The 26,353-nt window shown below is 53.6% G+C and overlaps 1 protein-coding gene across 1 annotated transcript in view; it reads left to right on the forward strand.

Moving 5' to 3' along the window:
- LOC134988777 (transient receptor potential cation channel subfamily M member 2-like) overlaps positions 1-26,353 on the forward strand; it is a 448,705-nt gene that overhangs the window by 363,616 nt on the left and 58,736 nt on the right. Inside the window, exons 17-19 of the mRNA XM_063950574.1 lie at positions 990-1,171; positions 1,253-1,385; positions 22,479-22,566. Coding sequence (XP_063806644.1) covers positions 990-1,171; positions 1,253-1,385; positions 22,479-22,566 — 403 coding nt within the window. The remainder of the gene's footprint in view (positions 1-989; positions 1,172-1,252; positions 1,386-22,478; positions 22,567-26,353) is intronic.

Below are 26,353 nucleotides of genomic sequence, written 5' to 3' on the forward strand. Positions count from 1 at the left end.
GAATGAGATTCAACACAGACAAGTGTAAGGTAATGCACTGTGGGGGCAAGACCAAAAATTACACCTACATACTAAATGGGGTAATATTAGGGGATTCTGTACTGGAAAAAGACTTAGGGGTTCACATAGATAACAAATTAAGCAGCAGTACCCAAAGTAGGATTGCAGTAAAGAAGGCTCATAAGATATTAGCATGCATAAAATGGGGAATTGATGCAAGGGATGAGAGTATTATACTCCCATTATATAAATCACTAGTGAGGCCACATCTTGAATACTGTGTGCAATTTTGGGCACCATATTACAAAAAGGATATCCTAGAGCTAGAAAAGGTTCAGAGGCGGGTGATCAAACTAATCAAGGGCATGGAGATGCTGGAATATGAGGAAAGGCTTGCAAGGCTAGGCATGTTTACATTGGAAAAGAGGAGACTAAGAGGGGATATGATCAACATCTACAAATATATAAGGGGTCAATACACAGAACTCGGGGGGACCTGTTTTCTATAAGACCAGCACAGAAGACACATGGTCACTCGCTTAGGTTAGAGGAGAGGAGTTTCCGCACATTGAGGCAAAAAGGTTTTATCACAGTAAGGACAATACGTGTTTGGAATTCCCTGCCTGAGGGAGTAGTAATGGCGGACTCAGTCAACACCTTTAAGAATGGGTTAGATAAATTCCTATTGGATAAAGATATTCAGGGTTATGGTGCGTAGGCTACATTATAGTTACTGTAACTAGTCCTAACATAAAAATAACTAGTCCTATAATAAGACTGCATAGGAGAGCACAAATAGGTGGAACTCGATGGACAATTGTCTTTTTTCAACCTTAGTTACTATGTTACTATGGTACTAGGGCCATCTGTGTGTCATACATATAAGCCCCCACTATCTCTATGTTACACACAGCTGCTTGTACAGATGTTATATAGAGGAGAACATGGTGGATTTTAAACGTTTGTACTTTTTCTTTTTCCTGTCCCAGTTTAGTATATAATGACGTTGAGAGTCACGCAGATCAGCTCTGGAAGTTCTATCGCTTTAGTCTAATAAAAGAATACAATGATCGCCCAGCTTTACCGCCACCATTCATCGTGTTTTCCCATCTGTACCTTCTCCTGAAATGCGCCATCTGTAGACAACCACCATGGGGCTACACAGCACTGAGTGAGTGTGAAAGCGCCATTACCACCAGATTAGGTATAGGTGTGTACTCTATGTAATAATTGTCACACATTGTCCTTGCAGGACGCGTGCTAGATGAATGCCAGAAGTCATCACTGCTGTCCTGGGAATCCTACATGAAGGACAACTACCAGCACAAACAGCAACAGCAACAACAGGAGAGCCAGGAAAATCTGGTGAAGGGAACATCCAAGCGGTAAAATCTCCAGTTTGAGGTTTTTCCAATGTTATTATGCTGTAAAGGTATGAATATGACGTGTCCTAATACTGACGCTAGTGCACAGATCTCTGGGGATGGATAAAAGTGTATAATCTCTAATGGGAACATCTGGTCACAGATCAGGTAGGTGGCCATACACTATATCTCTCAGCCATGAGATGAGGAGTCCTCAGCTCATTATCTGTGTGTTACACGCACCACAGATGCTACAACCAAGACCACTACCCATAGCATATATCCCCCGGGAAGTCGTCCAGTTTGAGAAGGTTGAATATTCACAGAAGTGATAAGAAACTCGTCAAGTAGAACCTCCGATGGAGCCAGTCTGATATGAAATTACTTAGCCCTGGAAATAAGAGTCTAATGGGGTCATGGCTTCACTGCAGATCCCCACAAGGGGATTTGGGCCCTGCTGCTGGCTCCATACAGGTCACTCCTCTACTGGATGTGACTGGTTAGGTTTTGAATGCCAACAGGTGAACTGGAGTCAACAGGTGCAAGGTACCAGATAATGTGTGAGGCTGAAGCATAATCCAAGGACAGGCAAGAAGTTGAGGGTGGCAGCATTTGGAGCACTGATATGCAGTCCAAGTTCTGGGAAGGTATCTGAAATAAGGTATACTGTAAATTGGATGAGGTCCAAGGACAACAGGCAATGAAACATGGTCAAACGGCAGAGGTGTCGGACAGAAGCAAGGTGAGCAGGGCAAGTATCTTCCAGGAAGCAGGAAACATCACCAGCACTGGATGTGTTCACCTCCTGCCTTGTATACCCACAGTCGGCAGGAGATTGACTGCGGCCAAGAGGTTGATAGAGAGCTGGGTCTGTTAAGAAAGTCCGAGATACAAGAAACTAAATCTAAACCCTACGTCTGCTCTGGCTCAACTGGATTCAGTGCTGGACTTCAGTCCACGAGCTCCTGGGTTCACATCCTGCTGACCACATCAGAGCTTTTTATTCTGGTACTGTGATACCCGCTGCAACTCACATGTAGTCTCAGGTCTGGAATATTTAATCATGGCTTTCTTACCTTGTTCTAGGACAAGGGTGGCACAGGTTACTTTTATGGGGTGGAATGTACTAAAGCAGAAATGCTGTAAAAACCTAGTTTTCAGGGTTTTTACTTCATTTCCAAATGCACTAAAGCCGTGGCAATGGACTGTCGCAGGCGTCCCTCACAGAGGCCCCGGCATTGCTGGGTATGCAGGATATGGACTGTCACAGGTGTCCCTCACCAGAGGCCCCGGCATTGCTGTGTATGCAGGCTATGGACTGTCGCAGGTGTCCCTCACCAGAGGCCCCGGCATTGCTGTGTATGCAGGCTATGGACTGTCGCAGGTGTCCCTCACCAGAGGCCCCGGCATTGCTGTGTATGCAGGCTATGGACTGTCGCAGGCATCCCTCACCAGAGGCCCTGGCATTGCTGTGTATGCAGGCTATGGACTGTCGCAGGCATCCCTCACCAGAGGCGCTGGCATTGCTGGGTATGCAGGCTATGGACTGTCGCAGGTGTCCCTCACCAGAGGCCCCGGCATTGCTGTGTATGCAGGCTATGGACTGTCGCAGGTGTCCCTCACCAGAGGCCCCGGAATTGCTGGGTATGCAGGCTATGGACTGTCGCAGGCATCCCTCACCAGAGGCCCTGGCATTGCTGGGTATGCAGGCTATGGACTGTCGCAGGTGTCCCTCACCAGAGGCCCCGGAATTGCTGTGTATGCAGGCTATGGACTGTCGCAGGCATCCCTCACCAGAGGCCCTGGCATTGCTGGGTATGCAGGCTATGGACTGTTGCAGGCGTCCCTCACTAGAGGCCCCGGCATTGCTGGGTATGCAGGCTATGGACTGTCCATACGTCCCTCACCAGAGACCCCGGCAATGCTGTGTATGCAGGCTATGGACTGTCACAGGCGTCCCTCACCAGAGGCCCCGGCATTGCTGGGTATGCATGCTATGGACTGTCACAGGCATCCCTCACCAGAGGCCCCGGCATTGCTGGGTATGCAGGCTATGGATTGTCTATACATTCCTCACCAGAGGCCCCGGCATTGCTGGGTATGCAGGCTATGGATAGTCTATACGTCCCTCACCAGAGACCCCGGCAATGCTGTGTATGCAGGCTATGGACTGTCACAGGCGTCCCTCACCAGAGGCCCCGGCATTGCTGGGTATGCATGCTATGGACTGTCACAGGCATCCCTCACCAGAGGCCCCGGCATTGCTGGGTATGCAGGCTATGGATTGTCTATACATTCCTCACCAGAGGCCCCGGCATTGCTGGGTATGCAGGCTATGGATAGTCTATACGTCCCTCACCAGAGACCCCGGCATTGCTGGGTATGCATGCTATGGACTGTCGCAGGCGTCCCTCACCAGAGCCCCCAGCATTGCTGGGTATGCATGCTATGGACTGTCACAGGCGTCCCTCACCAGAGGCCCCGGCATTGCTGGGTATGCAGGCTATGGACTGTCACAGGCGTCTCTCACCTGAGGCCCTGGCATTACTGGATATGCAGGCTATGGACTGTCACAGGCGTCCCTCATCAGAGGCCCCGGCATTGCTGGGTATGCAGTCGAAGGACTGTCGCAGGCGTCCCTCACCAGAGGCCACGGCATTGCTGGGTATGCAGGCTATGGACTGTTGCAGGCATCCTTCACCAGAGGCCCCGGCATTGCTGGGTATGCAAGCTATGGACTGTCGCAGGTGTCCCTCACCAGAGGCCCCGGCATTGCTGGGTATGCAGGCTATGGACTGTCGCAGGTGTCCCTCAGCAGAGGCCTCGGCATTGCTGGGTATGCAGGCTATGGACTGTACCAGGCGTCCCTCACCAGAGGCCCTGGCATTGCTGTGTATGCAGGCTATAGACTGTCGCAGGCGTCCCTCACCAGAGGCCCCGGCATTGCTGGGTATGCAGGCTATGGACTGTTGCAGGCGTCCCTCACCAGAGGCCCCGGCATTGCTGGGTGTGGGTATGCAGTCTAAGGACTGTCACAGGCGTCCCTCACCAGAGGCCCCAGCATTGCTAGGTATGCAGGCTATGGACTGTCGCAGGCGTCCCTCACCAGAGGCCCCGGCATTGCTGGGTATGCAGGCTATGGACTGTCACAGGCATCCCTCACCAGAGGCCCTGGCATTACTGGGTATGCAGGCTGCGGACTGTCTCAGGCGTCCCTCACCAGAGGCCCCGGCATTGCTGGGTATGCAGGCTACGGACTGTCGCAGGTGTCCCTCAGCAGAGGCCTCGGCATTGCTGGGTATGCAGGCTATGGACTGTACCAGGCGTCCCTCACCAGAGGCCCTGGCATTGCTGTGTATGCAGGCTATGGACTGTCGCAGGCGTCCCTCACCAGAGGCCCCGGCATTGCTGGGTATGCAGGCTATGGACTGTTGCAGGCGTCCCTCACCAGAGGCCCCGGCATTGCTGGGTGTGCAGGCTATGGATTGTCCATACGTCTCTCACCAGAGGCTCCGGCAATGCTGTGTATGCAGGCTATGGACTGTCACAGGCGTCCCTCACCAGAGGCCCCGGCATTGCTGGGTATGCAGGCTATGGACTGTCACAGGCGTCCCTAACCAGAGGCACCGGCATTGCTGGGTATTCCGTCTAAGGACTGTCGCAGGCGTCGCTCACAAGAGACCCCGGCATTGCTGGGTATGCAGTCTAAGGACTGTCGCAGGCGTCCCTCACCAGAGCCCCCGGCATTGCTGGGTATGCATGCTATGGACTGTCACAGGCATCCCTCACCAGAGGCCCCGGCATTGCTGGGTATGCAGGCTATGGACTGTCACAGGCGTCCCTCACCAGAGGCCCCGGCATTGCTGGGTATTCCGTCTAAGGACTGTCGCAGGCGTCGCTCACAAGAGGCCCCGGCATTGCTGGGTATGCAGTCTAAGGACTGTCGCAGTCATCCCTCACCAGAGCCCCCGGCATTGCTGGGTATGCAGGATATTGACTGTCGCAGGCGTCCCTCACCAGAGGCCCCGGCATTGCTGGGTATGCAGTCTAAGGACTGTCACAGGTGTCCCTCACCAGAGGCCCCAGCATTGCTAGGTATGCAGGCTATGGACTGTCGCAGGCGTCCCTCACCAGAGGCCCCGGCATTGCTGGGTATGCAGGCTATGGACTGTCACAGGCATCCCTCACCAGAGGCCCTGGCATTACTGGGTATGCAGGCTGCGGACTGTCTCAGGCGTCCCTCACCAGAGGCCCCGGCATTGCTGGGTATGCAGGCTATTGACTGTCGCAGGTGCCCCTCACCAGAGGCCCCGGCATTGCTGGGTATACAGGCTATGGACTGTCGCAGGCGTCCCTCACCAGAGGCCCCGGCATTGCTGGGTATGCAGGCTGCGGACTGTCTCAGGCGTCCCTCACCAGAGGCCCCGGCATTGCTGGGTATGGAGGCTATGGACTGTCACAGGTGTCCCTCACCAGAGGCCCCGGCATTGCTGGGTATGCAGGCTATGGACTGTCGCAGGCGTCCCTCACCAGAGGCCCTGGCATTACTGGGTATGCAGGCTATAGACTGTCGCAGGTGCCCCTCACCAGAGGCCCCAGCATTGCTGGGTATACAGGCTATGGACTGTCGCAGGTGTCCCTCACCAGAGGCCCCGGCATTGCTGGGTATGCAGGCTATGGACTGTCGCAAGTGTCCCTCACCAGAGGCCCCGGCATTGCTGGGTATTATGCAGGCTACAGACTGTCACAGGCGTTCCTCACCAGAGGCCCTGGCATTGCTGGGTATGCAGGCTACGGAATGTCTCAGGCGTCCCTCACCAGAGGCCCCGGCATTGCTGTGTATGGAGGCTATGGACTGTCACAGGTGTCCCTCACCAGAGGCCCCGGCATTGCTGGGTATATAGGCTATGGAGTGTCGCAGGCGTCCCTCACCAGAGGCACTGGCATTACTGGGTATGCAGGCTATTGACTGTCGCAGGTGCCCCTCACCAGAGGCCCCGGCATTGCTGGGTATACAGGCTATGGACTGTCACAGGCGTCCCTCACCAGATGCCCCGGCATTGCTGGGTATGCAGGCTATGGACTGTCGCAAGTGTCCCTCACCAGAGGCCCCAGCATTGCTGGGTATGATGCAGGCTACAGACTGTCACAGGCGTCCCTCACCAGAGTCCCCGGCATTGCTGTGTATGCAACCTACAGACTGTCACAGGCGTCTCTCACCAGAGGCCCCGGCATTGCTGGGTATGCAGGCTACAGACTGTCGCAGGTGTCCCTCACCAGAGGCCCCGGCATTGCTGGGTATGCAGGCTATGGACTGTCGCAAGCGTCCCTCACCAGAGGCCCCGGCATTGCTGGGTATGCAGGCTATGGACTGTCGCAAGCGTCCCTCACCAGAGGCCCCGTCATTACTGGGTATGCAGGCTATGGACTTTCGCAAGCGTCACTCACCAGGGGCCCCGGCATTGCTTAGTATGCAGGCTATGGACTGTCGCAGGTGTCCCTCACCAGAGGCCCCGGCATTGCTGGGTATGCAGGCTATGGACTGTCGCAGGCGTCCCTCACCAGAGGCCCCGCCATTGCTGGGTATGCAGGCTATGGACTGTCGCAGGCGTCCCTCACCAGAGGCCCCGGCATTGCTGGGTATGCAGGCTATTGACTGTCGCAGGCATCCCTCACCAGAGGCCCCGGCATTGCTGGGTATGCAGGCTATGGACTGTCGCAAGCGTCCCTCACCAGAGGCCCCGGCATTGCTGGGTATACAGGCTATGGACTGTCGTAGGCGTCCCTCACCAGAGGCCCCGGCATTGCTGGGTATGCAGGCTGCGGACTGTCTCAGGCGTCCCTCACCAGAGGCCCCGGCATTGCTGGGTATGGAGGCTATGGACTGTCACAGGTGTCCCTCACCAGAGGCCCCGGCATTGCTGGGTATGCAGGCTATGGACTGTCGCAGGCGTCCCTCACCAGAGGCCCCGGCATTGCTGGGTATACAGGCTATGGACTGTCGCAGGTGTCCCTCACCAGAGGCCCCGGCATTGCTGGGTATGCAGGCTATGGACTGTCGCAAGTGTCCCTCACCAGAGGCCCCGGCATTGCTGGGTATTATGCAGGCTACAGACTGTCACAGGCGTTCCTCACCAGAGGCCCCGGCATTGCTGGGTATGCAGGCTACGGAATGTCTCAGGCGTCCCTCACCAGAGGCCCCGGCATTGCTGTGTATGGAGGCTATGGACTGTCACAGGTGTCCCTCACCAGAGGCCCCGGCATTGCTGGGTATATAGGCTATGGAGTGTCGCAGGCGTCCCTCACCAGAGGCACTGGCATTACTGGGTATGCAGGCTATTGACTGTCGCAGGCGCCCCTCACCAGAGGCCCCGGCATTGCTGGGTATACAGGCTATGGACTGTCGCAGGCGTCCCTCACCAGATGCCCCGGCATTGCTGGGTATGCAGGCTATGGACTGTCGCAAGTGTCCCTCACCAGAGGCCCCAGCATTGCTGGGTATGATGCAGGCTACAGACTGTCACAGGCGTCCCTCACCAGAGTCCCCGGCATTGCTGTGTATGCAACCTACAGACTGTCACAGGCGTCTCTCACCAGAGGCCCTGGCATTGCTGGGTATGCAGGCTACAGACTGTCGCAGGTGTCCCTCACCAGAGGCCCCGTCATTACTGGGTATGCAGGCTATGGACTGTCGCAAGCGTCACTCACCAGAGGCCCCGGCATTGCTTAGTATGCAGGCTATGGACTGTCGCAGGTGTCCCTTACCAGAGGCCCCGGCATTGCTGGGTATGCAGGCTATGGACTGTCGCAGGCGTCCCTCACCAGAGGCCCCGCCATTGCTGGGTATGCAGGCTATGGACTGTCGCAGGCGTCCCTCACCAGAGGCCCCCGGCATTGCTGGGTATGCAGGCTATGGACTGTCGCAAGCGTCCCTCACCAGAGGCCCCGGCATTACTGGGTATGCAGGCTATGGACTGTTGCAGGCGTCCCTCACCAGAGGCCCCGCCATTGCTGGGTATGCAGGCTATGGACTGTCGCAGGCGTCCCTCACCAGAGGCCCCGCCATTGCTGGGTATGCAGGCTATGGACTGTCACAGGCGTCCCTCACCAGAGGCCCCGGCATTGCTGGGTATGCAGGCTATTGACTGTCGCAGGCATCCCTCACCAGAGGCCCCGGCATTGCTGGGTATGCAGGCTATGGACTGTCGCAAGCGTCCCTCACCAGAGGCCCCAGCATTACTGGGTATGCAGGCTATGGACTGTCGCAGGCGTCCCTCACCAGAGGCACTGGCATTACTGGGTATGCAGGCTATGGACTGTCGCAGGCGTCCCTCACCAGAGGCCCCAGCATTGCTGGGTATGCAGGCTATGGACTGTCACAGGTGTCCCTCACCAGAGGCCCCGGCATTGCTGGGTATGCAGGCTACGGACTGTCGCAGGTGTCCCTCACCAGAGGCCCCGGCATTGCTGGGTATGCAGGCTACAGACTGTCGCAGGTGTCCCTCACCTGAGGCCCCAGCATTGCTGGGTATTATGCAGGCTACAGACTGTCACAGGCGTCCCTCACCAGAGGCCTCGGCATTGCTGGGTATGCAGGCTATGGACTGTCGCAGGTGTCCCTCACCAGATGCCCCGGCATTGCTGGGTATGCAGGCTATGGACTGTACCAGGCGTCCCTCACCAGAGGCCCCAGCATTGCTGGGTATGCAGGCTACAGACTGTCACAGGTGTCCCTCACCAGAGCCCCCGGCATTGCTGTGTATGCAGGCTATGGACTGTCGCAGGTGTCCCTCACCAGAGGCCCCGGCATTGCTTAGTATGCAGGCTATGGACTGTCGCAGGTGTCCCTCACCAGAGGCCCCGGAATTGCTGGGTGTGCAGGATATGGACTGTTGCAGGCGTCCCTCACCAGAGGCCCCGGCATTGCTGGGTATGCAGGCTATTGACTGTCGCAGGCATCCCTCACCAGAGGCCCCGGCATTGCTGGGTATGCAGGCTATGGACTGTCACAGGTGTCCCTCACCAGAGGCCCCGGCATTGCTGGGTATGCAGGCTACGGACTGTCGCAGGTGTCCCTCACCAGAGGCCCCGGCATTGCTGGGTATGCAGGCTACAGACTGTCGCAGGTGTCCCTCACCTGAGGCCCCAGCATTGCTGGGTATTATGCAGGCTACAGACTGTCACAGGCGTCCCTCACCAGAGGCCTCGGCATTGCTGGGTATGCAGGCTATGGACTGTCGCAGGTGTCCCTCACCAGATGCCCCGGCATTGCTGGTTATGCAGGCTATGGACTGTACCAGGCGTCCCTCACCAGAGGCCCCAGCATTGCTGGGTATGCAGGCTACAGACTGTCACAGGTGTCCCTCACCAGAGCCCCCGGCATTGCTGGGTATGCAGGCTATGGACTGTCGCAAGCGTCCCTCACCAGAGGCCCCGGCATTGCTTAGTATGCAGGCTATGGACTGTCGCAGGTGTCCCTCACCAGAGGCCCCGGAATTGCTGGGTGTGCAGGATATGGACTGTTGCAGGCGTCCCTCACCAGAGGCCCCGGCATTGCTGGGTATGCAGGCTATTGACTGTCGCAGGCATCCCTCACCAGAGGCCCCGGCATTGCTGGGTATGCAGGCTATGGACTGTCGCAAGCGTCCCTCACCAGAGGCCCCGGCATTGCTGGGTATGCAGGCTATGGACTGTCGCTGGTGTCCCTCACCAGAGGCCCCGGCATTGCTGGGTGTGCAGGATATGGACTGTCGCAGGCGTCCCTCACCAGAGGCACTGGCATTACTGGGTATGCAGGCTATGGACTGTCGCAGGCGTCCCTCACCAGAGGCCCCAGCATTGCTGGTTATGCAGGCTATGGACTGTCACAGGTGTCCCTCACCAGAGGCCCCGGCATTGCTGGGTATGCAGGCTACGGACTGTCGCAGGTGTCCCTCACCTGAGGCCCCAGCATTGCTGGGTATTATGCAGGCTACAGACTGTCACAGGCATCCCTCACCAGAGGCCCCGGCATTGCTGGGTATGCAGGCTACAGACTGTCACAGGCGTCCCTCACCAGAGGCCCCGGCATTGCTGTGTATGCAGGTTATGGACTGTCGCAGGTGTCCCTCACCAGAGGTCCCGGCATTGCTGGGTATGCAGGCTATGGACTGTCACAGGTGTCCCTCACCAGAGGCCCCGTCATTGCTGGGTATGCAGGCTACAGACTGTCGCAGGTGTCCCTCACCAGAGGCCCCGGCATTGCTGGGTATGCAGGCTATGGACTGTCGCAAGCGTCCCTCACCAGAGGCCCCGGCATTGCTTAGTATGCAGGCTATGGACTGTCGCAGGTGTCCCTCACCAGAGGCCCCGGCATTGCTGGGTGTGCAGGATATGGACTGTCGCAGGCGTCCCTCACCAGAGGCCCCGCCATTGCTGGGTATGTAGGCTATGGACTGTCGCAGGCGTCCCTCACCAGAGGCCCCGGCATTGCTGGGTATGCAGGCTATTGACTGTCGCAGGCATCCCTCACCAGAGGCCCCGGCATTGCTGGGTATGCAGGCTATGGACTATCACAGGCGTCCCTCACCAGAGGCCCCGGCATTGCTGGGTATGCAGGCTATGGACTGTCGCAAGCGTCCCTCACCAGAGGCCCCGGCATTGCTTAGTATGCAGGCTATGGACTGTCGCAGGTATCCCTCACCAGAGGCCCCAGCATTGCTGGGTGTGCAGGATATGGACTGTTGCAGGCGTCCCTCACCAGAGGCCCCGCCATTGCTGGGTATGTAGGCTATGGACTGTCGCAGGCGTCCCTCACCAGAGGCCCCGGCATTGCTGGGTATGCAGGCTATTGACTGTCGCAGGCATCCCTCACCAGAGGCCCCGGCATTGCTGGGTATGCAGGCTATGGACTGTCGCAAGCGTCCCTCACCAGAGGCCCCGGCATTGCTGGGTATGCAGGCTATGGACTGTCGCAAGCGTCCCTCACCAGAGGCCCCGTCATTACTGGGTATGCAGGCTATGGACTGTCGCAGGCGTCCCTCACCAGAGGCACTGGCATTACTGGGTATGCAGGCTATGGACTGTCGCAGGCGTCCCTCACCAGAGGCCCCAGCATTGCTGGGTATGCAGGCTATGGACTGTCACAGGTGTCCCTCACCAGAGGCCCCGGCATTGCTGGGTATGCAGGCTACGGACTGTCGCAGGTGTCCCTCACCTGAGGCCCCAGCATTGCTGGGTATTATGCAGGCTACAGACTGTCACAGGCGTCCCTCACCAGAGGCCTCGGCATTGCTGGGTATGCAGGCTATGGACTGTCGCAGGTGTCCCTCACCAGAGGCCCCGGCATTGCTGGGTATGCAGGCTATGGACTGTACCAGGCGTCCCTCACCAGAGGCCCCAGCATTGCTGGGTATGCAGGCTACAGACTGTCACAGGCGTCCCTCACCAGAGGCCCCGGCATTGCTGTGTATGCAGGTTATGGACTGTCGCAGGTGTCCCTCACCAGAGGTCCCGGCATTGCTGGGTATGCAGGCTATGGACTGTCACAGGTGTCCCTCACCAGAGGCCCCATCATTGCTGGGTATGCAGGCTACAGACTGTCGCAGGTGTCCCTCACCAGAGGCCCCTGCATTGCTGGGTATGCAGGCTATGGACTGTCGCAAGCGTCCCTAACCAGAGGCCCCGGCATTGCTTAGTATGCAGGCTATGGACTGTCGCAGGTGTCCCTCACCAGAGGCCCCGGCATTGCTGGGTGTGCAGGATATGGACTGTCGCAGGCGTCCCTCACCAGAGGCCCCGCCATTGCTGGGTATGTAGGCTATGGACTGTCGCAGGCGTCCCTCACCAGAGGCCCCAGCATTGCTGGGTATGCAGGCTATGGACTGTCGCAGGCGTCCCTCACCAGAGGCCCCAGCATTGCTGGGTATGCAGGCTATGGACTGTCTCAGGTGTCCCTCACCAGAGGCCCCGGCATTGCTGGGTATGCAGGCTACGGACTGTCGCAGGTGTCCCTCACCAGAGGCCCCGGCATTGCTGGGTATGCAGGCTACAGACTGTCGCAGGTGTCCCTCACCAGAGGCCCCGGCATTGCTGGGTATTATGCAGGCTACAGACTGTCACAGGCGTCCCTCACCAGAGGCCTCGGCATTGCTGGGTATGCAGGCTATTGACTGTCGCAGGTGTCCCTCACCAGAGGCCCCGGCATTGCTGGGCATGCAGGCTATGGACTGTACCAGGCGTCCCTCACCAGAGGCCCCGTCATTACTGGGTATGCAGGCTACGGACTGTCGCAGGTGTCCCTCACCAGAGGCCCCGGCATTGCTGGGTATGCCGGCTACAGACTGTCGCAGGTGTCCCTCACCTGAGGCCCCAGCATTGCTGGGTATTATGCAGGCTACAGACTGTCACAGGCGTCCCTCACCAGAGGCCTCTGCATTGCTGGGTATGCAGGCTATGGACTGTCGCAGGTGTCCCTCACCAGAGGCCCCGGCATTGCTGGGTATGCAGGCTATGGACTGTACCAGGCGTCCCTCACCAGAGGCCCCGGCATTGCTGGATATGCAGTCTATGCTTGGGTTCTTGGAGGGGGTTTAGCACACTGTAAAGACCTCCTTTGTGAGGGAAGGACTTGCAGCAGCACAATGTGTAGGAGAGTGGCGGAGCCCACGGGTGTCAAGGAGAACATCCTCTGCCAGCCACCCTGTGACACTAGTGCTATGGGCTGTCTACAAGTAGTGTGCAAGGGTGCAGCTACCATAGGTGCAGAGAGTGCAGCTGCTATGGGGCCCAGAGCTGAGAGAGGTCACCTTCCCTGTCACAGTTACATGTGTTATATACAGGGGCATTGCTACCATAGGTGCAGGGAGTGCAGCTGCTATGGGGCCAGAGCTGAGAGGAGACACCTTCCCTGTCACAGTTACATGTGTTATATACAGGGTGTAGCTACCATAGGTGCAGGCAGTGCAGCTGCTATGGGGCCAGAGCTGAGAGGAGACACCTTCCCTGTCACAGTTACATGTGTTATATACAGGGTGTAGCTACCATAGGTGCAGGCAGTGCAGCTGCTATGGGGCCAGAGCTGAGAGGAGCCACCTTCCCTGTCACAGTTACATGTGTTATATACAGGGTGTAGCTACCATAGGTGCAGGGAGTGCAGCTGCTATGGGCCCAGAGCTGAGAGGGGCCATCTTCCCTGTAGTGATGTGCACCGGAAATTTTTCGGGTTTTGTGTTTTGGTTTTGGGTTCGGTTCCGCGGCCGTGTTTTGGGTTCGAACGCGTTTTAGCAAAGCCTCACCGAATTTTTTTTTGTCGGATTCGGGTGTCTTTTGGATTCGGGTGTTTTTTTCAAAAAACCCTAAAAAACAGCTTAAATCATTGAATTTGGGGGTCATTTTGATCCCATAGTATTATTAACCTCAATAACCATAATTTACACTCATTTTCAGTCTATTCTGAACACCTCACAATATTATTTTTAGTCCTAAAATTTGCACTGAGGTCGCTGGATGGCTAAGCTAAGCGACCCAAGTGGCCGACATAAACACCTGGCCCATCTAGGAGTGGCACTGCAGTGTCACGCAGGATGGCCCTTCCAAAAAATACTCCCCAAACAGCACATGACGCAAAGAAAAATGAAAGAAAACAGAGGTGCAAGATGGAATTGTCCTTGGGCCATCCCACCCACCCTTATGTTGTATAAACCGGACATGCACACTTTAACCAACCCATCATTTCAGCAACAGGGTCTGCCACACGACTGTGACTGAAATGACTGGTTGGTTTGGGCCCCCACCAAAAAAGAAGCAATCTCTCCTTGCACAAACTGGCTCTAGAGAGGCAAGATGTCCACCTCCTCCTCATCCTCCGATTCATCACCCCTTTCACTGTGTACATCCCCCTCCTCACATATTATCAATTCGTCCCCACTGGAATCCACCATCTCAGCTCCCTGTGTACTTTCTGGAGGCAATTGCTGCTGGTGAATGTCTCCATGGAGGAATTGATTATAATTAATTTTAATGAACATCATCTTCTCCACATTTTCTGGAAGTAACCTCGTACGCCGATTGCTGACAAGGTGAGCGGCGGCACTAAACACTCTTTCGGAGTACACACTGGAGGGAGGGCAACTTAGGTAGAATAAAGCCAGTTTGTGCAAGGGCCTCCAAATTGCCTCTTTTTCCTGCCAGTATACGTACGGACTGTCTGACGTGCCTACTTGGATGCAGTCACTCATATAATCCTCCACCATTCTTTCAATGGTGAGAGAATCATATGCAGTGACAGTAGACGACATGTCAGTAATCGTTGGCAGGTCCTTCAGTCCGGACCAGATGTCAGCATCAGCAGTCGCTCCAGACTGCCCTGCATCACCGCCAGCGGGTGGGCTCGGAATTCGTAGCCTTTTCCTCGCACCCCCAGTTGCGGGAGAATGTGAAGGAGGAGATGTTGACAGGTCGCGTTCCGCTTGACTTGACAATTTTCTCACCAGCAGTTCTTTGAACCCCTGCAGACTTGTGTCTGCCGGAAAGAGAGATCCAACGTAGGTTTTAAATCTAGGATCGAGCACGGTGGCCAAAATGTAGTGCTCTGATTTCAACAGATTGACCACACGTGAATCCTGGTTAAGCAAATGAAGGGCTCCATCCACAAGTCCCACATGCCTAGCGGAATCGCTCTGTTTTAGCTCCTCCTTCAATGCCTCCAGCTTCTTCTGCAAAAGCCTGATGAGGGGAATGACCTGACTCAGGCTGGCAGTGTCTGAACTGACTTCACGTGTGGCAAGTTCAAAGGGCAGCAGAACCTTGCACAACGTTGAAATCATTCTCCACTGCGCTTGAGACAGGTGCATTCCACCTCCTATATCGTGGGCAGATGTATAGGCTTGAATGGCCTTTTGCTGCTCCTCCATCCTCTGAAGCATATAGAGGGTTGAATTCCACCTCGTTACCACCTCTTGCTTCAGATGATGGCAGGGCAGGTTCAGGTTTTTTTGGTGGTGCTCCAGTCTTCTGTACGCGGTGCCTGCACGCCGAAAGTGGCCCGCAATTCTTCTGGCCACCGACAGCATCTCTTGCATGCCCCTGTCATTTTTTAAATAATTCTGCACCACCAAATTCAAGGTATGTGCAAAACATGGGATGTGCTGGAATTTGCCCAGATGTAATGCACACACAATATTGCTGGCGTTGTCCGATGCCACAAATCCCCAGAAGAGTACAATTGGGGTAAGCCATTCTGCGATGATCTTCCTCAGTTGCCGTAAGAGGTTTTCAGCTGTGTGCGTATTCTGGAAAGCGGTGATACAAAGCGGAGCCTGCCTAGGAACGAGTTGGCGTTTGCGAGATACTGCTACTGGTGCCGCCGCTGCTGTTCTTGCTGCGGGAGGCAATACATCTATCCAGTGGGCTGTCACAGTCATATAGTCCTGAGTCTGCCCTGGTCCACTTGTCCACATTTCCTTGGTTAAGTGGACATTGGGTACAGCTGCATTTTTTAGGACACTGGTGAGTCTTTTTCTGAGGTCTGTGTACATTCTCGGTATCGCCTGCCTAGAGAAGTGGAACCTAGATGGTATTTGGTAACGGGGGCACACTGCCTCAATAAATTGTCTAGTTCCCTGTGAACTAACGGCGGATACCGGACGCACGTCTAACACCAACATAGTTGTCAAGGCCTCAGTTATCCGCTTTGCAGCAGCATGACTGTTGTGATATTTAATCTTCCTTGCAAAGGACTGTTGGACAGTCAATTGCTTACTGGAAGTAGTACAAGTGGGCTTACGACTTCCCCTCTGGGATGACCATCGACTCCCAGCAGCAACAACAGCAGCGCCAGCAGCAGTAGGCGTAACACGCAAGGATGCATCGGAGGAATCCCAGGCAGGAGAGGACTCGTCAGACTTGCCAGTGACATGGCCTGCAGGACTATTGGCATTCCTGAGGAAGGAGGAAATTGACACTGAGGGAGTTGGTGGGGTGGTTTGCGTGAGCTTGGTTACAAGAGGAAGGGAATTACTGGTCAGTGGACTGCTTCCGCTGTCGCCCAAAGTTTTTAAACTTGTCACTGACTTATTATGAATGCGCTGCAGGTGACGTGTAAGGGAGGATGTTCCGAGGTGGTTAACGTCCTTACCCCTACTTATTACAGCTTGACAAAGGCAACACACGGCTTGACACCTGTTGTCCGCATTTCTGTTGAAATACTTCCACACCGAAGAGCTGATTTTTTTTGTATTTTGACCAGGCATGTCAATGGCCCTATTCCTCCCACGGACAACAGGTGTCTCCCCGGGTGCCTGACTTAAACAAACCACCTCACCATCAGAATCCTCCTGGTCAATTTCCTCCCCAGCGCCAGCAACACCCATATCCTCCTCATCCTGGTGTACTTCAACACTGACATCTTCAATCTGACTATCAGGAACTGGACTGCGGGTGCTCCTTCCAGCACTTGCAGGGGGCGTGCAAATGGTGGAAGGCGCATGCTCTTCACGTCCAGTGTTGGGAAGGTCAGGCATCGCAACCGACACAATTGGACTCTCCTTGTGGATTTGGGATTTCGAAGAATGCACAGTTCTTTGCGGTGCTACTGCTTTTGCCAGCTTGAGTCTTTTCATTTTTCTAGCGAGAGGCTGAGTGCTTCCATCCTCATGTGAAGCTGAACCACTAGCCATGAACATAGGCCAGGGCCTCAGCCGTTCCTTGCCACTCTGTGTGGTAAATGGCATATTGGCAAGTTTACGCTTCTCCTCCGACAATTTTATTTTAGATTTTGGAGTCCTTTTTTTACTGATATTTGGTGTTTTGGATTTTACATGCTCTGTACTATGACATTGGGCATCGGCCTTGGCAGACGACGTTGATGGCATTTCATCGTCTCGGCCATGACTAGTGGCAGCAGCTTCAGCACGAGGTGGAAGTGGATCTTGATCTTTCCCTATTTTTTTAACCTCCACATTTTTGTTCTCCATATATTGCGCACAACTAAAAGCCACCACAGGTATACAATGTAGATGGATGGATAGTATAGTATTACTTATACTTATGGACGACGAGTGCACTGACGACACAGAGGTAAGTACAGCCGTGGCCTACCGTACTGCTGCTTAGTGCTTATATATATAATATACTGTATAACGGACCTGGTGGATACTGTCAGCAGACTGCTAAACTAGTATGAAGAAAGAAAAAAAAACACCACAGGTATACAATGTAGATGGATGGATAGTATAGTATTACTTATACTTATGGACGACGAGTGCACTGACGACACAGAGGTAGGTACAGCCGTGGCCTACCGTACTGCTGCTTAGTGCTTAATTATATATATATATAATATACTGTATAACGGACCTGCTGGACACCGTCAGCAGACTGCTAAACAAACTAGCATGAAGAAAGAAGACAAACGTATACTGGACTGGTGGTCACAGTCAGCAAAACTGTGCACTGTACTCCTGCTATAACTGCTCCCTAGTCCCCACAATTAGGCAGTGTGAGCAGTGCACTCAGCACAGATATATCATGCAGCAGTGCAGCACACTGAGTGAGCACAGATATGGTGGAGCGTTTTTTTCAGGCAGAGAAACAACGGATTAAACTCAAAACCCTGCACTGTACTCCCTAACAGCTGCTCCCCGTCCCCAATCTTCCCCACAATTATAACAATGTAATTTAGTCTTTTCTATTACGGAGAGGACGCCAGCCACGTCCTCTCCCTATCAATCTCAATGCACGTGTGAAAATGGCGGCGACGCACGGCTCCTTATATAGAATCCGAGTCTCGCGAGAATCCGACAGCGGGATGATGACGTTCGGGCGCGCTTGGGTTAACCGAGCAAGGCGGGAGGATCCGAGTCGCTCGGACCCGTGTAAAAAAAAAGGTGAAGTTCGGGCGGGTTCGGATTCCGAGGAACCGAACCTGCTCATCACTACTTCCCTGTCACAGTTACATGTGTTATATACAGGGTGTAGCTACCATAGGTGCAGGGAGTGCAGCTGCTATGGGGCCCAGAGCTGAGAGAAGCCACCTTCCCTGTCACAGTTACATGTGTTATATACAGGGTATAGCTACCATAGGTGCAGGGAGTGCAGCTGCTATGGGGCCAGAGCTGAGAGGGGCCACCTTCCCTGTCACAGTTACATGTGTTATATACAGGGTGTAGCTACCATAGGTGCAGGGAGTGCAGCTGCTATGGGGCCAGAGCTGAGAGGGGCCACCTTCCCTGTCACAGTTACATATGTTATATACAGGGTGTAGCTACCATAGGTGCAGGGAGTGCAGCTGCTATGGGGCCCAGAGCTGAGAGGAGCCACCTTCCCTGTCACAGTTACATGTGTTATATACAGAGTGTAGCTACCATAGGTGCAGGGAGTGCAGCTGCTATGGGGCCCAGAGCTGAGAGAAGCCACCTTCCCTGTCACAGTTACATGTGTTATATACAGGGTGTAGCTACCATAGGTGCAGGGAGTGCAGCTGCTATGGGGCCCAGAGCTGAGAGGAGCCACCTTCCCTGTCACAGTTACATGTGTTATATACAGAGTGTAGCTACCATAGGTGCAGGGAGTGCAGCTGCTATGGGGCCCAGAGCTGAGAGAAGCCACCTTCCCTGTCACAGTTACATGTGTTATATACAGGGTGTAGCTACCATCGGTGCAGGGAGTGCAGCTGCTATGGGGCCAGAGCTGAGAGGGGCCACCTACCCTGTCACAGTTACATGTGTTATATACAGGGTGTAGCTACCATAGGTGCAGGGAGTGCAGCTGCTATGGGGCCAGAGCTGAGAGGGGCCACCTTCCCTGTCACAGTTACATGTGTTATATACAGGGTGTAGCTACCATAGGTGCCGGGAGTACAGCTGCTATGGGACCAGAGCTGAGAGAGGCCACCTTCCCTGTCACAGTTACATGTGTTATATACAGGGTGTAGCTACCATAGGTGCAGGGAGTGCAGCTGCTATGGGGCCCAGAGCTGAGAGGAGCCACCTTCCCTGTCACAGTTACATGTGTTATATACAGGGTGTAGCTACCATAGGTGCAGGGAGTGCAGCTGCTATGGGGCCAGAGCTGAGAGGGGCCACCTTCCCTGTCACAGTTACATGTGTTATATACAGGGTGTAGCTACCATAGGTGCAGGGAGTACAGCTGCTATGGGACCAGAGCTGAGAGAGGCCACCTTCCCTGTCACAGTTACATGTGTTATATACAGGGTGTATCTACCATAGGTGCAGGGAGAGCAGCTGCTATGGGGCCAGAGCTGAGAGGGGCCACCTTCCCTGTCACAGTTATATGTGTTATATACAGGGTGTAGCTACCATAGGTGCAGGGAGTGCAGCTGCTATGGGGCCAGAGCTGAGAGGGGCCACCTTCCCTGTCACAGTTACATGTGTTACATACAGGGTGTAGCTACCATAGGTGCAGGGAGTGCAGCTGCTATGGGGCCAGAGCTGAGAGGGGCCACCTACCCTGTCACAGTTACATGTGTTATATACAGGGTGTAGCTACCATCGGTGCAGGGAGTGCAGCTGCTATGGGGCCAGAGCTGAGAGGGGCCACCTACCCTGTCACAGTTACATGTGTTATATACAGGGTGTAGCTACCATAGGTGCAGGGAGTGCAGCTGCTATGGGGCCAGAGCTGAGAGGGGCCACCTTCCCTGTCACAGTTACATGTGTTATATACAGGGTGTAGCTACCATAGGTGCCGGGAGTACAGCTGCTATGGGACCAGAGCTGAGAGAGGCCACCTTCCCTGTCACAGTTACATGTGTTATATACAGGGTGTAGCTACCATAGGTGCAGGGAGTGCAGCTGCTATGGGGCCCAGAGCTGAGAGGAGCCACCTTCCCTGTCACAGTTACATGTGTTATATACAGGGTGTAGCTACCATAGGTGCAGGGAGTGCAGCTGCTATGGGGCCCAGAGCTGAGAGGAGCCACCTTCCCTGTCACAGTTACATGTGTTATATACAGGGTGTAGCTACCATAGGTGCAGGGAGTGCAGCTGCTATGGGGCCAGAGCTGAGAGGGGCCACCTTCCCTGTCACAGTTACATGTGTTATATACAGGGTGTAGCTACCATAGGTGCAGGGAGTACAGCTGCTATGGGACCAGAGCTGAGAGAGGCCACCTTCCCTGTCACAGTTACATGTGTTATATACAGGGTGTATCTACCATAGGTGCAGGGAGAGCAGCTGCTATGGGGCCAGAGCTGAGAGGGGCCACCTTCCCTGTCACAGTTATATGTGTTATATACAGGGTGTAGCTACCATAGGTGCAGGGAGTGCAGCTGCTATGGGGCCAGAGCTGAGAGGGGCCACCTTCCCTGTCACAGTTACATGTGTTACATACAGGGTGTAGCTACCATAGGTGCAGGGAGTGCAGCTGCTATGGGGCCAGAGCTGAGAGGGGCCACCTACCCTGTCACAGTTACATGTGTTATATACAGGATGTAGCTACCATAGGTGCAGGGAGTACAGCTGCTATGGGACCAGAGCTGAGAGAGGCCACCTTCCCTGTCACAGTTACATGTGTTATATACAGGGTGTATCTACCATAGGTGCAGGGAGAGCAGCTGCTATGGGGCCAGAGCTGAGAGGGGCCACCTTCCCTGTCACAGTTATATGTGTTATATACAGGGTGTAGCTACCATAGGTGCAGGGAGTGCAGCTGCTATGGGGCCAGAGCTGAGAGGGGCCACCTTCCCTGTCACAGTTACATGTGTTACATACAGGGTGTAGCTACCATAGGTGCAGGGAGTGCAGTTGCTATGGGGCCGAGAGCTGAGAGGGGCCACCTTCCCTGTCACAGTTACATGTGTTATATACAGGGTGTAGCTACCATAGGTGCAGGGAGTGCAGCTGCTATGGGGCCAGAGCTGAGAGGGGCCACCTTCCCTGTCACAGTTACATGTGTTATATACAGGGTGTAGCTACCATAGGTGCAGGTAGTGCAGCTGCTATGGGGCCAGAGCTGAGAGGGGCCACCTACCCTGTCACAGTTACATGTGTTATATACAGGATGTAGCTACCATAGGTGCAGGGAGTGCAGCTGCTATGGGGCCCAGAGCTGAGAGGGGCCACCTTCCCTGTCACAGTTACATGTGTTATATGCAGGGTGTAACTACCATAGGTGCAGGGAGTGCAGCTGCTATGGGGCCAGAGATGAGAGGGGCCACCTTCCCTGTCACAGTTACATGTGTTATATACAGGGTGTTGCTACCATAGGTGCAGGGAGTGCAGCTGCTATGGGGCCCAGAGCTGAGAGGGGCCACCTTCCCTGTCACAGTTACATGTGTTATATACATGGTGTAGCTACCATAGGTGCAGGTAGTGCAGCTGCTATAGGGCCCAGAGCTGAGAGGGGCCACCTTCCCTGTCACAGTTACATGTGTTATATACAGGGTGTAGCTACCATAGGTGCAGGGAGTGCAGCTGCTATGGGGCCAGAGCTGAGAGGGGCCACCTTCCCTGTCACAGTTACATGTGTTATATACATTTTTCGCCATTCAGTGGTACGTAGGGGTTCTTTCAAACTTTATCCTTGGGGCCTACAATATATCTAGGTATGCCCCTGGACCTGCTCATTGTAGTGTGGTATAAAGGGAACTGGGGGGCATTTTAATGTTATATAATATGAACCGGAGTGCTAATGAGGCACAATATGAATGGGGAGCACTATATAGCATGTGAATTGGGGTACTGTGCGGCATAATGTGATTTGGGGTACTGTGCGGCATAATGTGAATTGGGGTACTGTGCGGCATAATGTGAATTGGGGTACTGTGCGGCATAATGTGAATTGGGGTACTGTGCGGCATAATGTGAATTGGGGTACTGTGCGGCATAATGTGCACTGGCGGCTCTGAAATGTGACATAGGGGGAACATAAGCACTTCTGCGATTCATAAAAGAAACGATGACACTACTATGGGGCATAACAGTAACAACTGCTGCAGAGAAGCGTCTCTCTAGAAGCATTGGGACTGGGGGTCCCTTTCACATGTTGTTATGGGGCCCACAAAGTTCCGTCTACGCCCCTGGTTGTGTGTGTCACCTGCTTATTGTTACTTTGTTGCTCTCTTCCTATTCCCACTTTATCAGGATACAATGTTTCCATTTCTCTCCCCTATGCAGTGTGTCGGCAGTGATGCGTCTGGTGAAGATGAAGAAAAGGGGCAAAGGTCACCGGCTGGAGGGGCGTCTGGCAGTGCTGGAGGAGCAGGTGAGAGATGAAATGATCCTGACATTTACAGGCTGCTTCTATCTGCCCCTGACTGAGGGCCTGATCCAGTGATGGACGCAAACCTTATATATATATTAATTTAGGGTGTGCGCCGGCGCCATTTTTTGGGTTTGTGTTTTGGATCTGCCAAAACCACACTTACGGGTATTAGATCTGGATTCTTTTGAAAAAAATCATAAAAACGGCTAAAAAAACAGAACTTGGGGGTGTTTTTGTTCCTGCAGTATTACTAACCTCAATAACACTCATTTCCCGTCTATTCTGAACACCTCACACCTCACAATATTGTTTTTATTCAGTTTAGGCGTAAAGGTTGCACCGAGGTCGCTGGATGACTAAGTTAAGCGACACAAGTGGGCGGCCGGAACATGTGACACTTAGGGGTATATGCAATTGCGGTCGAATTCCCGAAATTGTCGAATTTCAGGTCATTTTCGACCAAAAAAAAAATTTGCCTATGCAATTCAGTGCTTTCCGACCAAAAAACGGACTTTCAAAATTCGACTTTTTGAAATTCGAATTTTTGCAAATTCTACTTTTCTGCAATGATATAAGTGCTGCAATTCGACCAAAGCATATTCAATTCAAGTTTGGAAATTCGACAGCAGTGCTTTTAGACAGCAAATTCGTCATTTTCAATCCGCCACACTTTGGAGGGTGAAAACAAATAAAAAAAATGTAAACATGGTTTTTTTTGTGTTTTTTTTTTTGGGAATAGCAGATCTATTTATATTAGAAGGGATTAGGTACTTTTTTTTTTTTTTGGGAGGCACAAATATTATTTATATATTTTTTTAAATATTATTTTTTTTATTTTTTTTATTTTATTGCTGGAACGGTAAAATCAGAAAAAAAAATGGCGTGGGGTCCCCCCTCCAAAGCATAACCAGCCTCGGGCTCTTCGAGCTGGTCCTGGTTCTAAAAATGCGGGGAAAAAATTGACAGGGGATCCCCCGTATTTTTAAAACCAGCACCGGGCTCTGCGCCTGGTGCTGGTGCCAAAAATACGGGGGACAAAAAGAGTAGGGGTCCCCCGTATTTTTAACACCAGCATCGGGCTCCACTAGCTGGACAGATAATGCCACAGCCGGGGGTCACTTTTATACAGTGCCCTGCGGCCGTGGAATTAAATATCCAACTAGTCACCCCTGGCCGGGGTACCCTGGGGGAGTGGGGACCCCTTCAATCAAGGGGTCCCCCCCCCCCAGCCACCCAAGGGCCAGGGGTGAAGCCCGAGGCTGTCCCCCCCCCATCCAATGGGCTGCGGATGAGGGGGCTGATAGCCTTTTGTGATAATAAAAACATTGTTTTTTCCAGTAGTACTACAAGTCCCAGCAAGCCTCCCCCGCAAGCTGGTACTTGGAGAACCACAAGTACCAGCATGCGGGAGAAAAACGGGCCCGCTGGTACCTGTAGTACTACTGGGAAAAAAATACCCAAATAAAAACAGGACACACACACCGTCGACAGTAAAACTTTATTTCATACGTCGACACACACATACTTACCTATGTTCACACGCCGACATCGGTCCTCTTCTCCATGTAGATTGCACGGATACCTGAAAAGAAAAGTTCAATATACTCACCTCAGCCATGGTCCAGAGATAAATCCACGTACTTGGCAAAATAACAAACCGCAAATACCCGACCACCGGACTGAAAGGGGTCCCATGCTGACACATGGGACACCTTTCCCCGAATGAGACCTGTCAGTGACAGCTGTCACAGAAAGGTCTGTATAGCCAATCAGGAAGCGCAACTTCGTTGCGCTCATCTGATTGGCTCTGCGCGTCTGAGCAGACAGCGCATCGCACAGCTCCCTCCATTATATTCAATGGTGGGAACTTAGCGGCTAGCGGTGAGGTCACCCGCCGGTCAGCGGCTGACCGCGGGTTAACCCCACCGCTACCCGCAAAGTTCCCACCATTGAAAGTAATGGAGCGGCTTTGCGATGCGCTGTCTGACAGCTCAGACAGTGCACAACCAATCAGGTGAGCGCCACGGAAGTAGCGCTTCCTGATTGGCTGAAGGGACTTCAGTGACAGGAGTCACGTGATGTCCCGGCATTCGGGAGAAAGGGGTCTGATGTGAAAGCATTGGACCCCTTTCTAGTCCGGTATGGATCGGTGTTCGTTTTTTTGTTTTGCCAAGTACGTGGATTATCTCTGGACGTGGATTTACCTCTGGACGCTGGAAGGTGAGTATAATTTTTTCACAGGTACCCTCAGATCGTTGGAGACCGTGGCAGTCGGCGTGTCAACATAGGTAAGTATGTGTGTGTCGGTAGTGTGTAATAAAGTTTTACTATCAAGGTGTCTGTGTCCTGTTTTTATTTGGGTATTTTTTTCCCAGTAGTACTACAGGTACCAGCGGGCCCGTTTTTCTCCCGCATGCTGGTACTTGTGGTTCTCCAAGTACCAGCTTGCGGGGAGGCTTGCTGGGACTTGTAGTACTACTGGAAAAAACAATATCTTTTTATTATCACAAAAGGCTATCAGCCCCCCCATCCGCAGCCCATTGGATGGGGGGGGACAGCCTCGGGCTTCACCCCTGGCCCTTGGGTGGCTGGGGGGGGGACCCCTTGATTGAAGGGGTCCCCACTCCCCCAGGGTACCCCGGCCAGGGGTGACTAGTTGGATATTTGATGCCACGGCCGCAGGGCACGGCATAAAAGTGACCCCCGGCTGTGGCATTATCTGTCCAGCTAGTGGAGCCCGATGCTGGTGTTAAAAATACGGGGGACCCCTACTCTTTTTGTCCCCCGTATTTTTGGCACCAGCACCAGGCGCAGAGCCCGGTGCTGGTTTTAAAAATACGGGGGATCCCTGGCCAATTTTTCCCCGGATTTTTAGAACCAGGACCAGCTCGATGAGCCCGAGGCTGGTTATGCTTTGGAGGGGGGACCCCACGCCATTTTTTTTTCGGGTTTTTACCGTTTTTTACCGTTTTTTAAAATCGCGGCAAAATCCGCCAAATCGGCCGATTTTCGCCCGCGATTCTGGCGAATCCGTTTTTCATTGAATATGGTGAATTCCGGCAGGCACCTGCCGGAATTCACCTGGCGAATTGAGTCGGAAAAAAAAACGGCGAAAAATTGCCGCAATTCGCCATGAATTGCATATACCCCTTAGAATTCTAACATGGCACATCTAGGAAACAAAGTGGCACCGCAGTGCAGACAGGGTGGCAGGTTAATAAACTATACGACCCCATACACAGTAACCAAGATTAGAGGCTGTAGGAGTATGTATGTAGCGGAAGGCAGGTAAGGGAAGGAAGGATTGATTATAGCAAATGTAATATTATTTTTATTCCAAGGCAGATTTATGAGGCAGGAGGATCTAGAGATGTGCGTTATGACTAGAGATGTGCGTTATGACTAGAGATGTGCGTTATGACTAGAGATGGGCGTTATGACTAGAGATGGGCGTGATGACTAGAGATGGGCGTGATGACTAGAGATGGGCGTTATGACTAGAGATGTGCGTTATGTCTAGAGATGGGCGTTATGACTAGAGATGGGCGTTATGACTAGAGATGGGCGTTATGACTAGAGATGGGCGTTATGTCTAGAGATGTGCGCTATGACTAGAGATGTGCGTTATGACTAGAGATGGGCGTTATGACTAGAGATGGGCGTTATGACTAGAGATGTGCGTTATGACTAGAGATGGGCGTTATGTCTAGAGATGGGCGTTATGACTAGAGATGGGCGTTATGACTAGAGATGTGCGTTATGACTAGAGATGGGCGTTATGACTAGA

This window comes from Pseudophryne corroboree, chromosome 2 (assembly GCF_028390025.1).
Source record: "Pseudophryne corroboree isolate aPseCor3 chromosome 2, aPseCor3.hap2, whole genome shotgun sequence".
NCBI classification, from domain to species: domain Eukaryota; kingdom Metazoa; phylum Chordata; class Amphibia; order Anura; family Myobatrachidae; genus Pseudophryne; species Pseudophryne corroboree.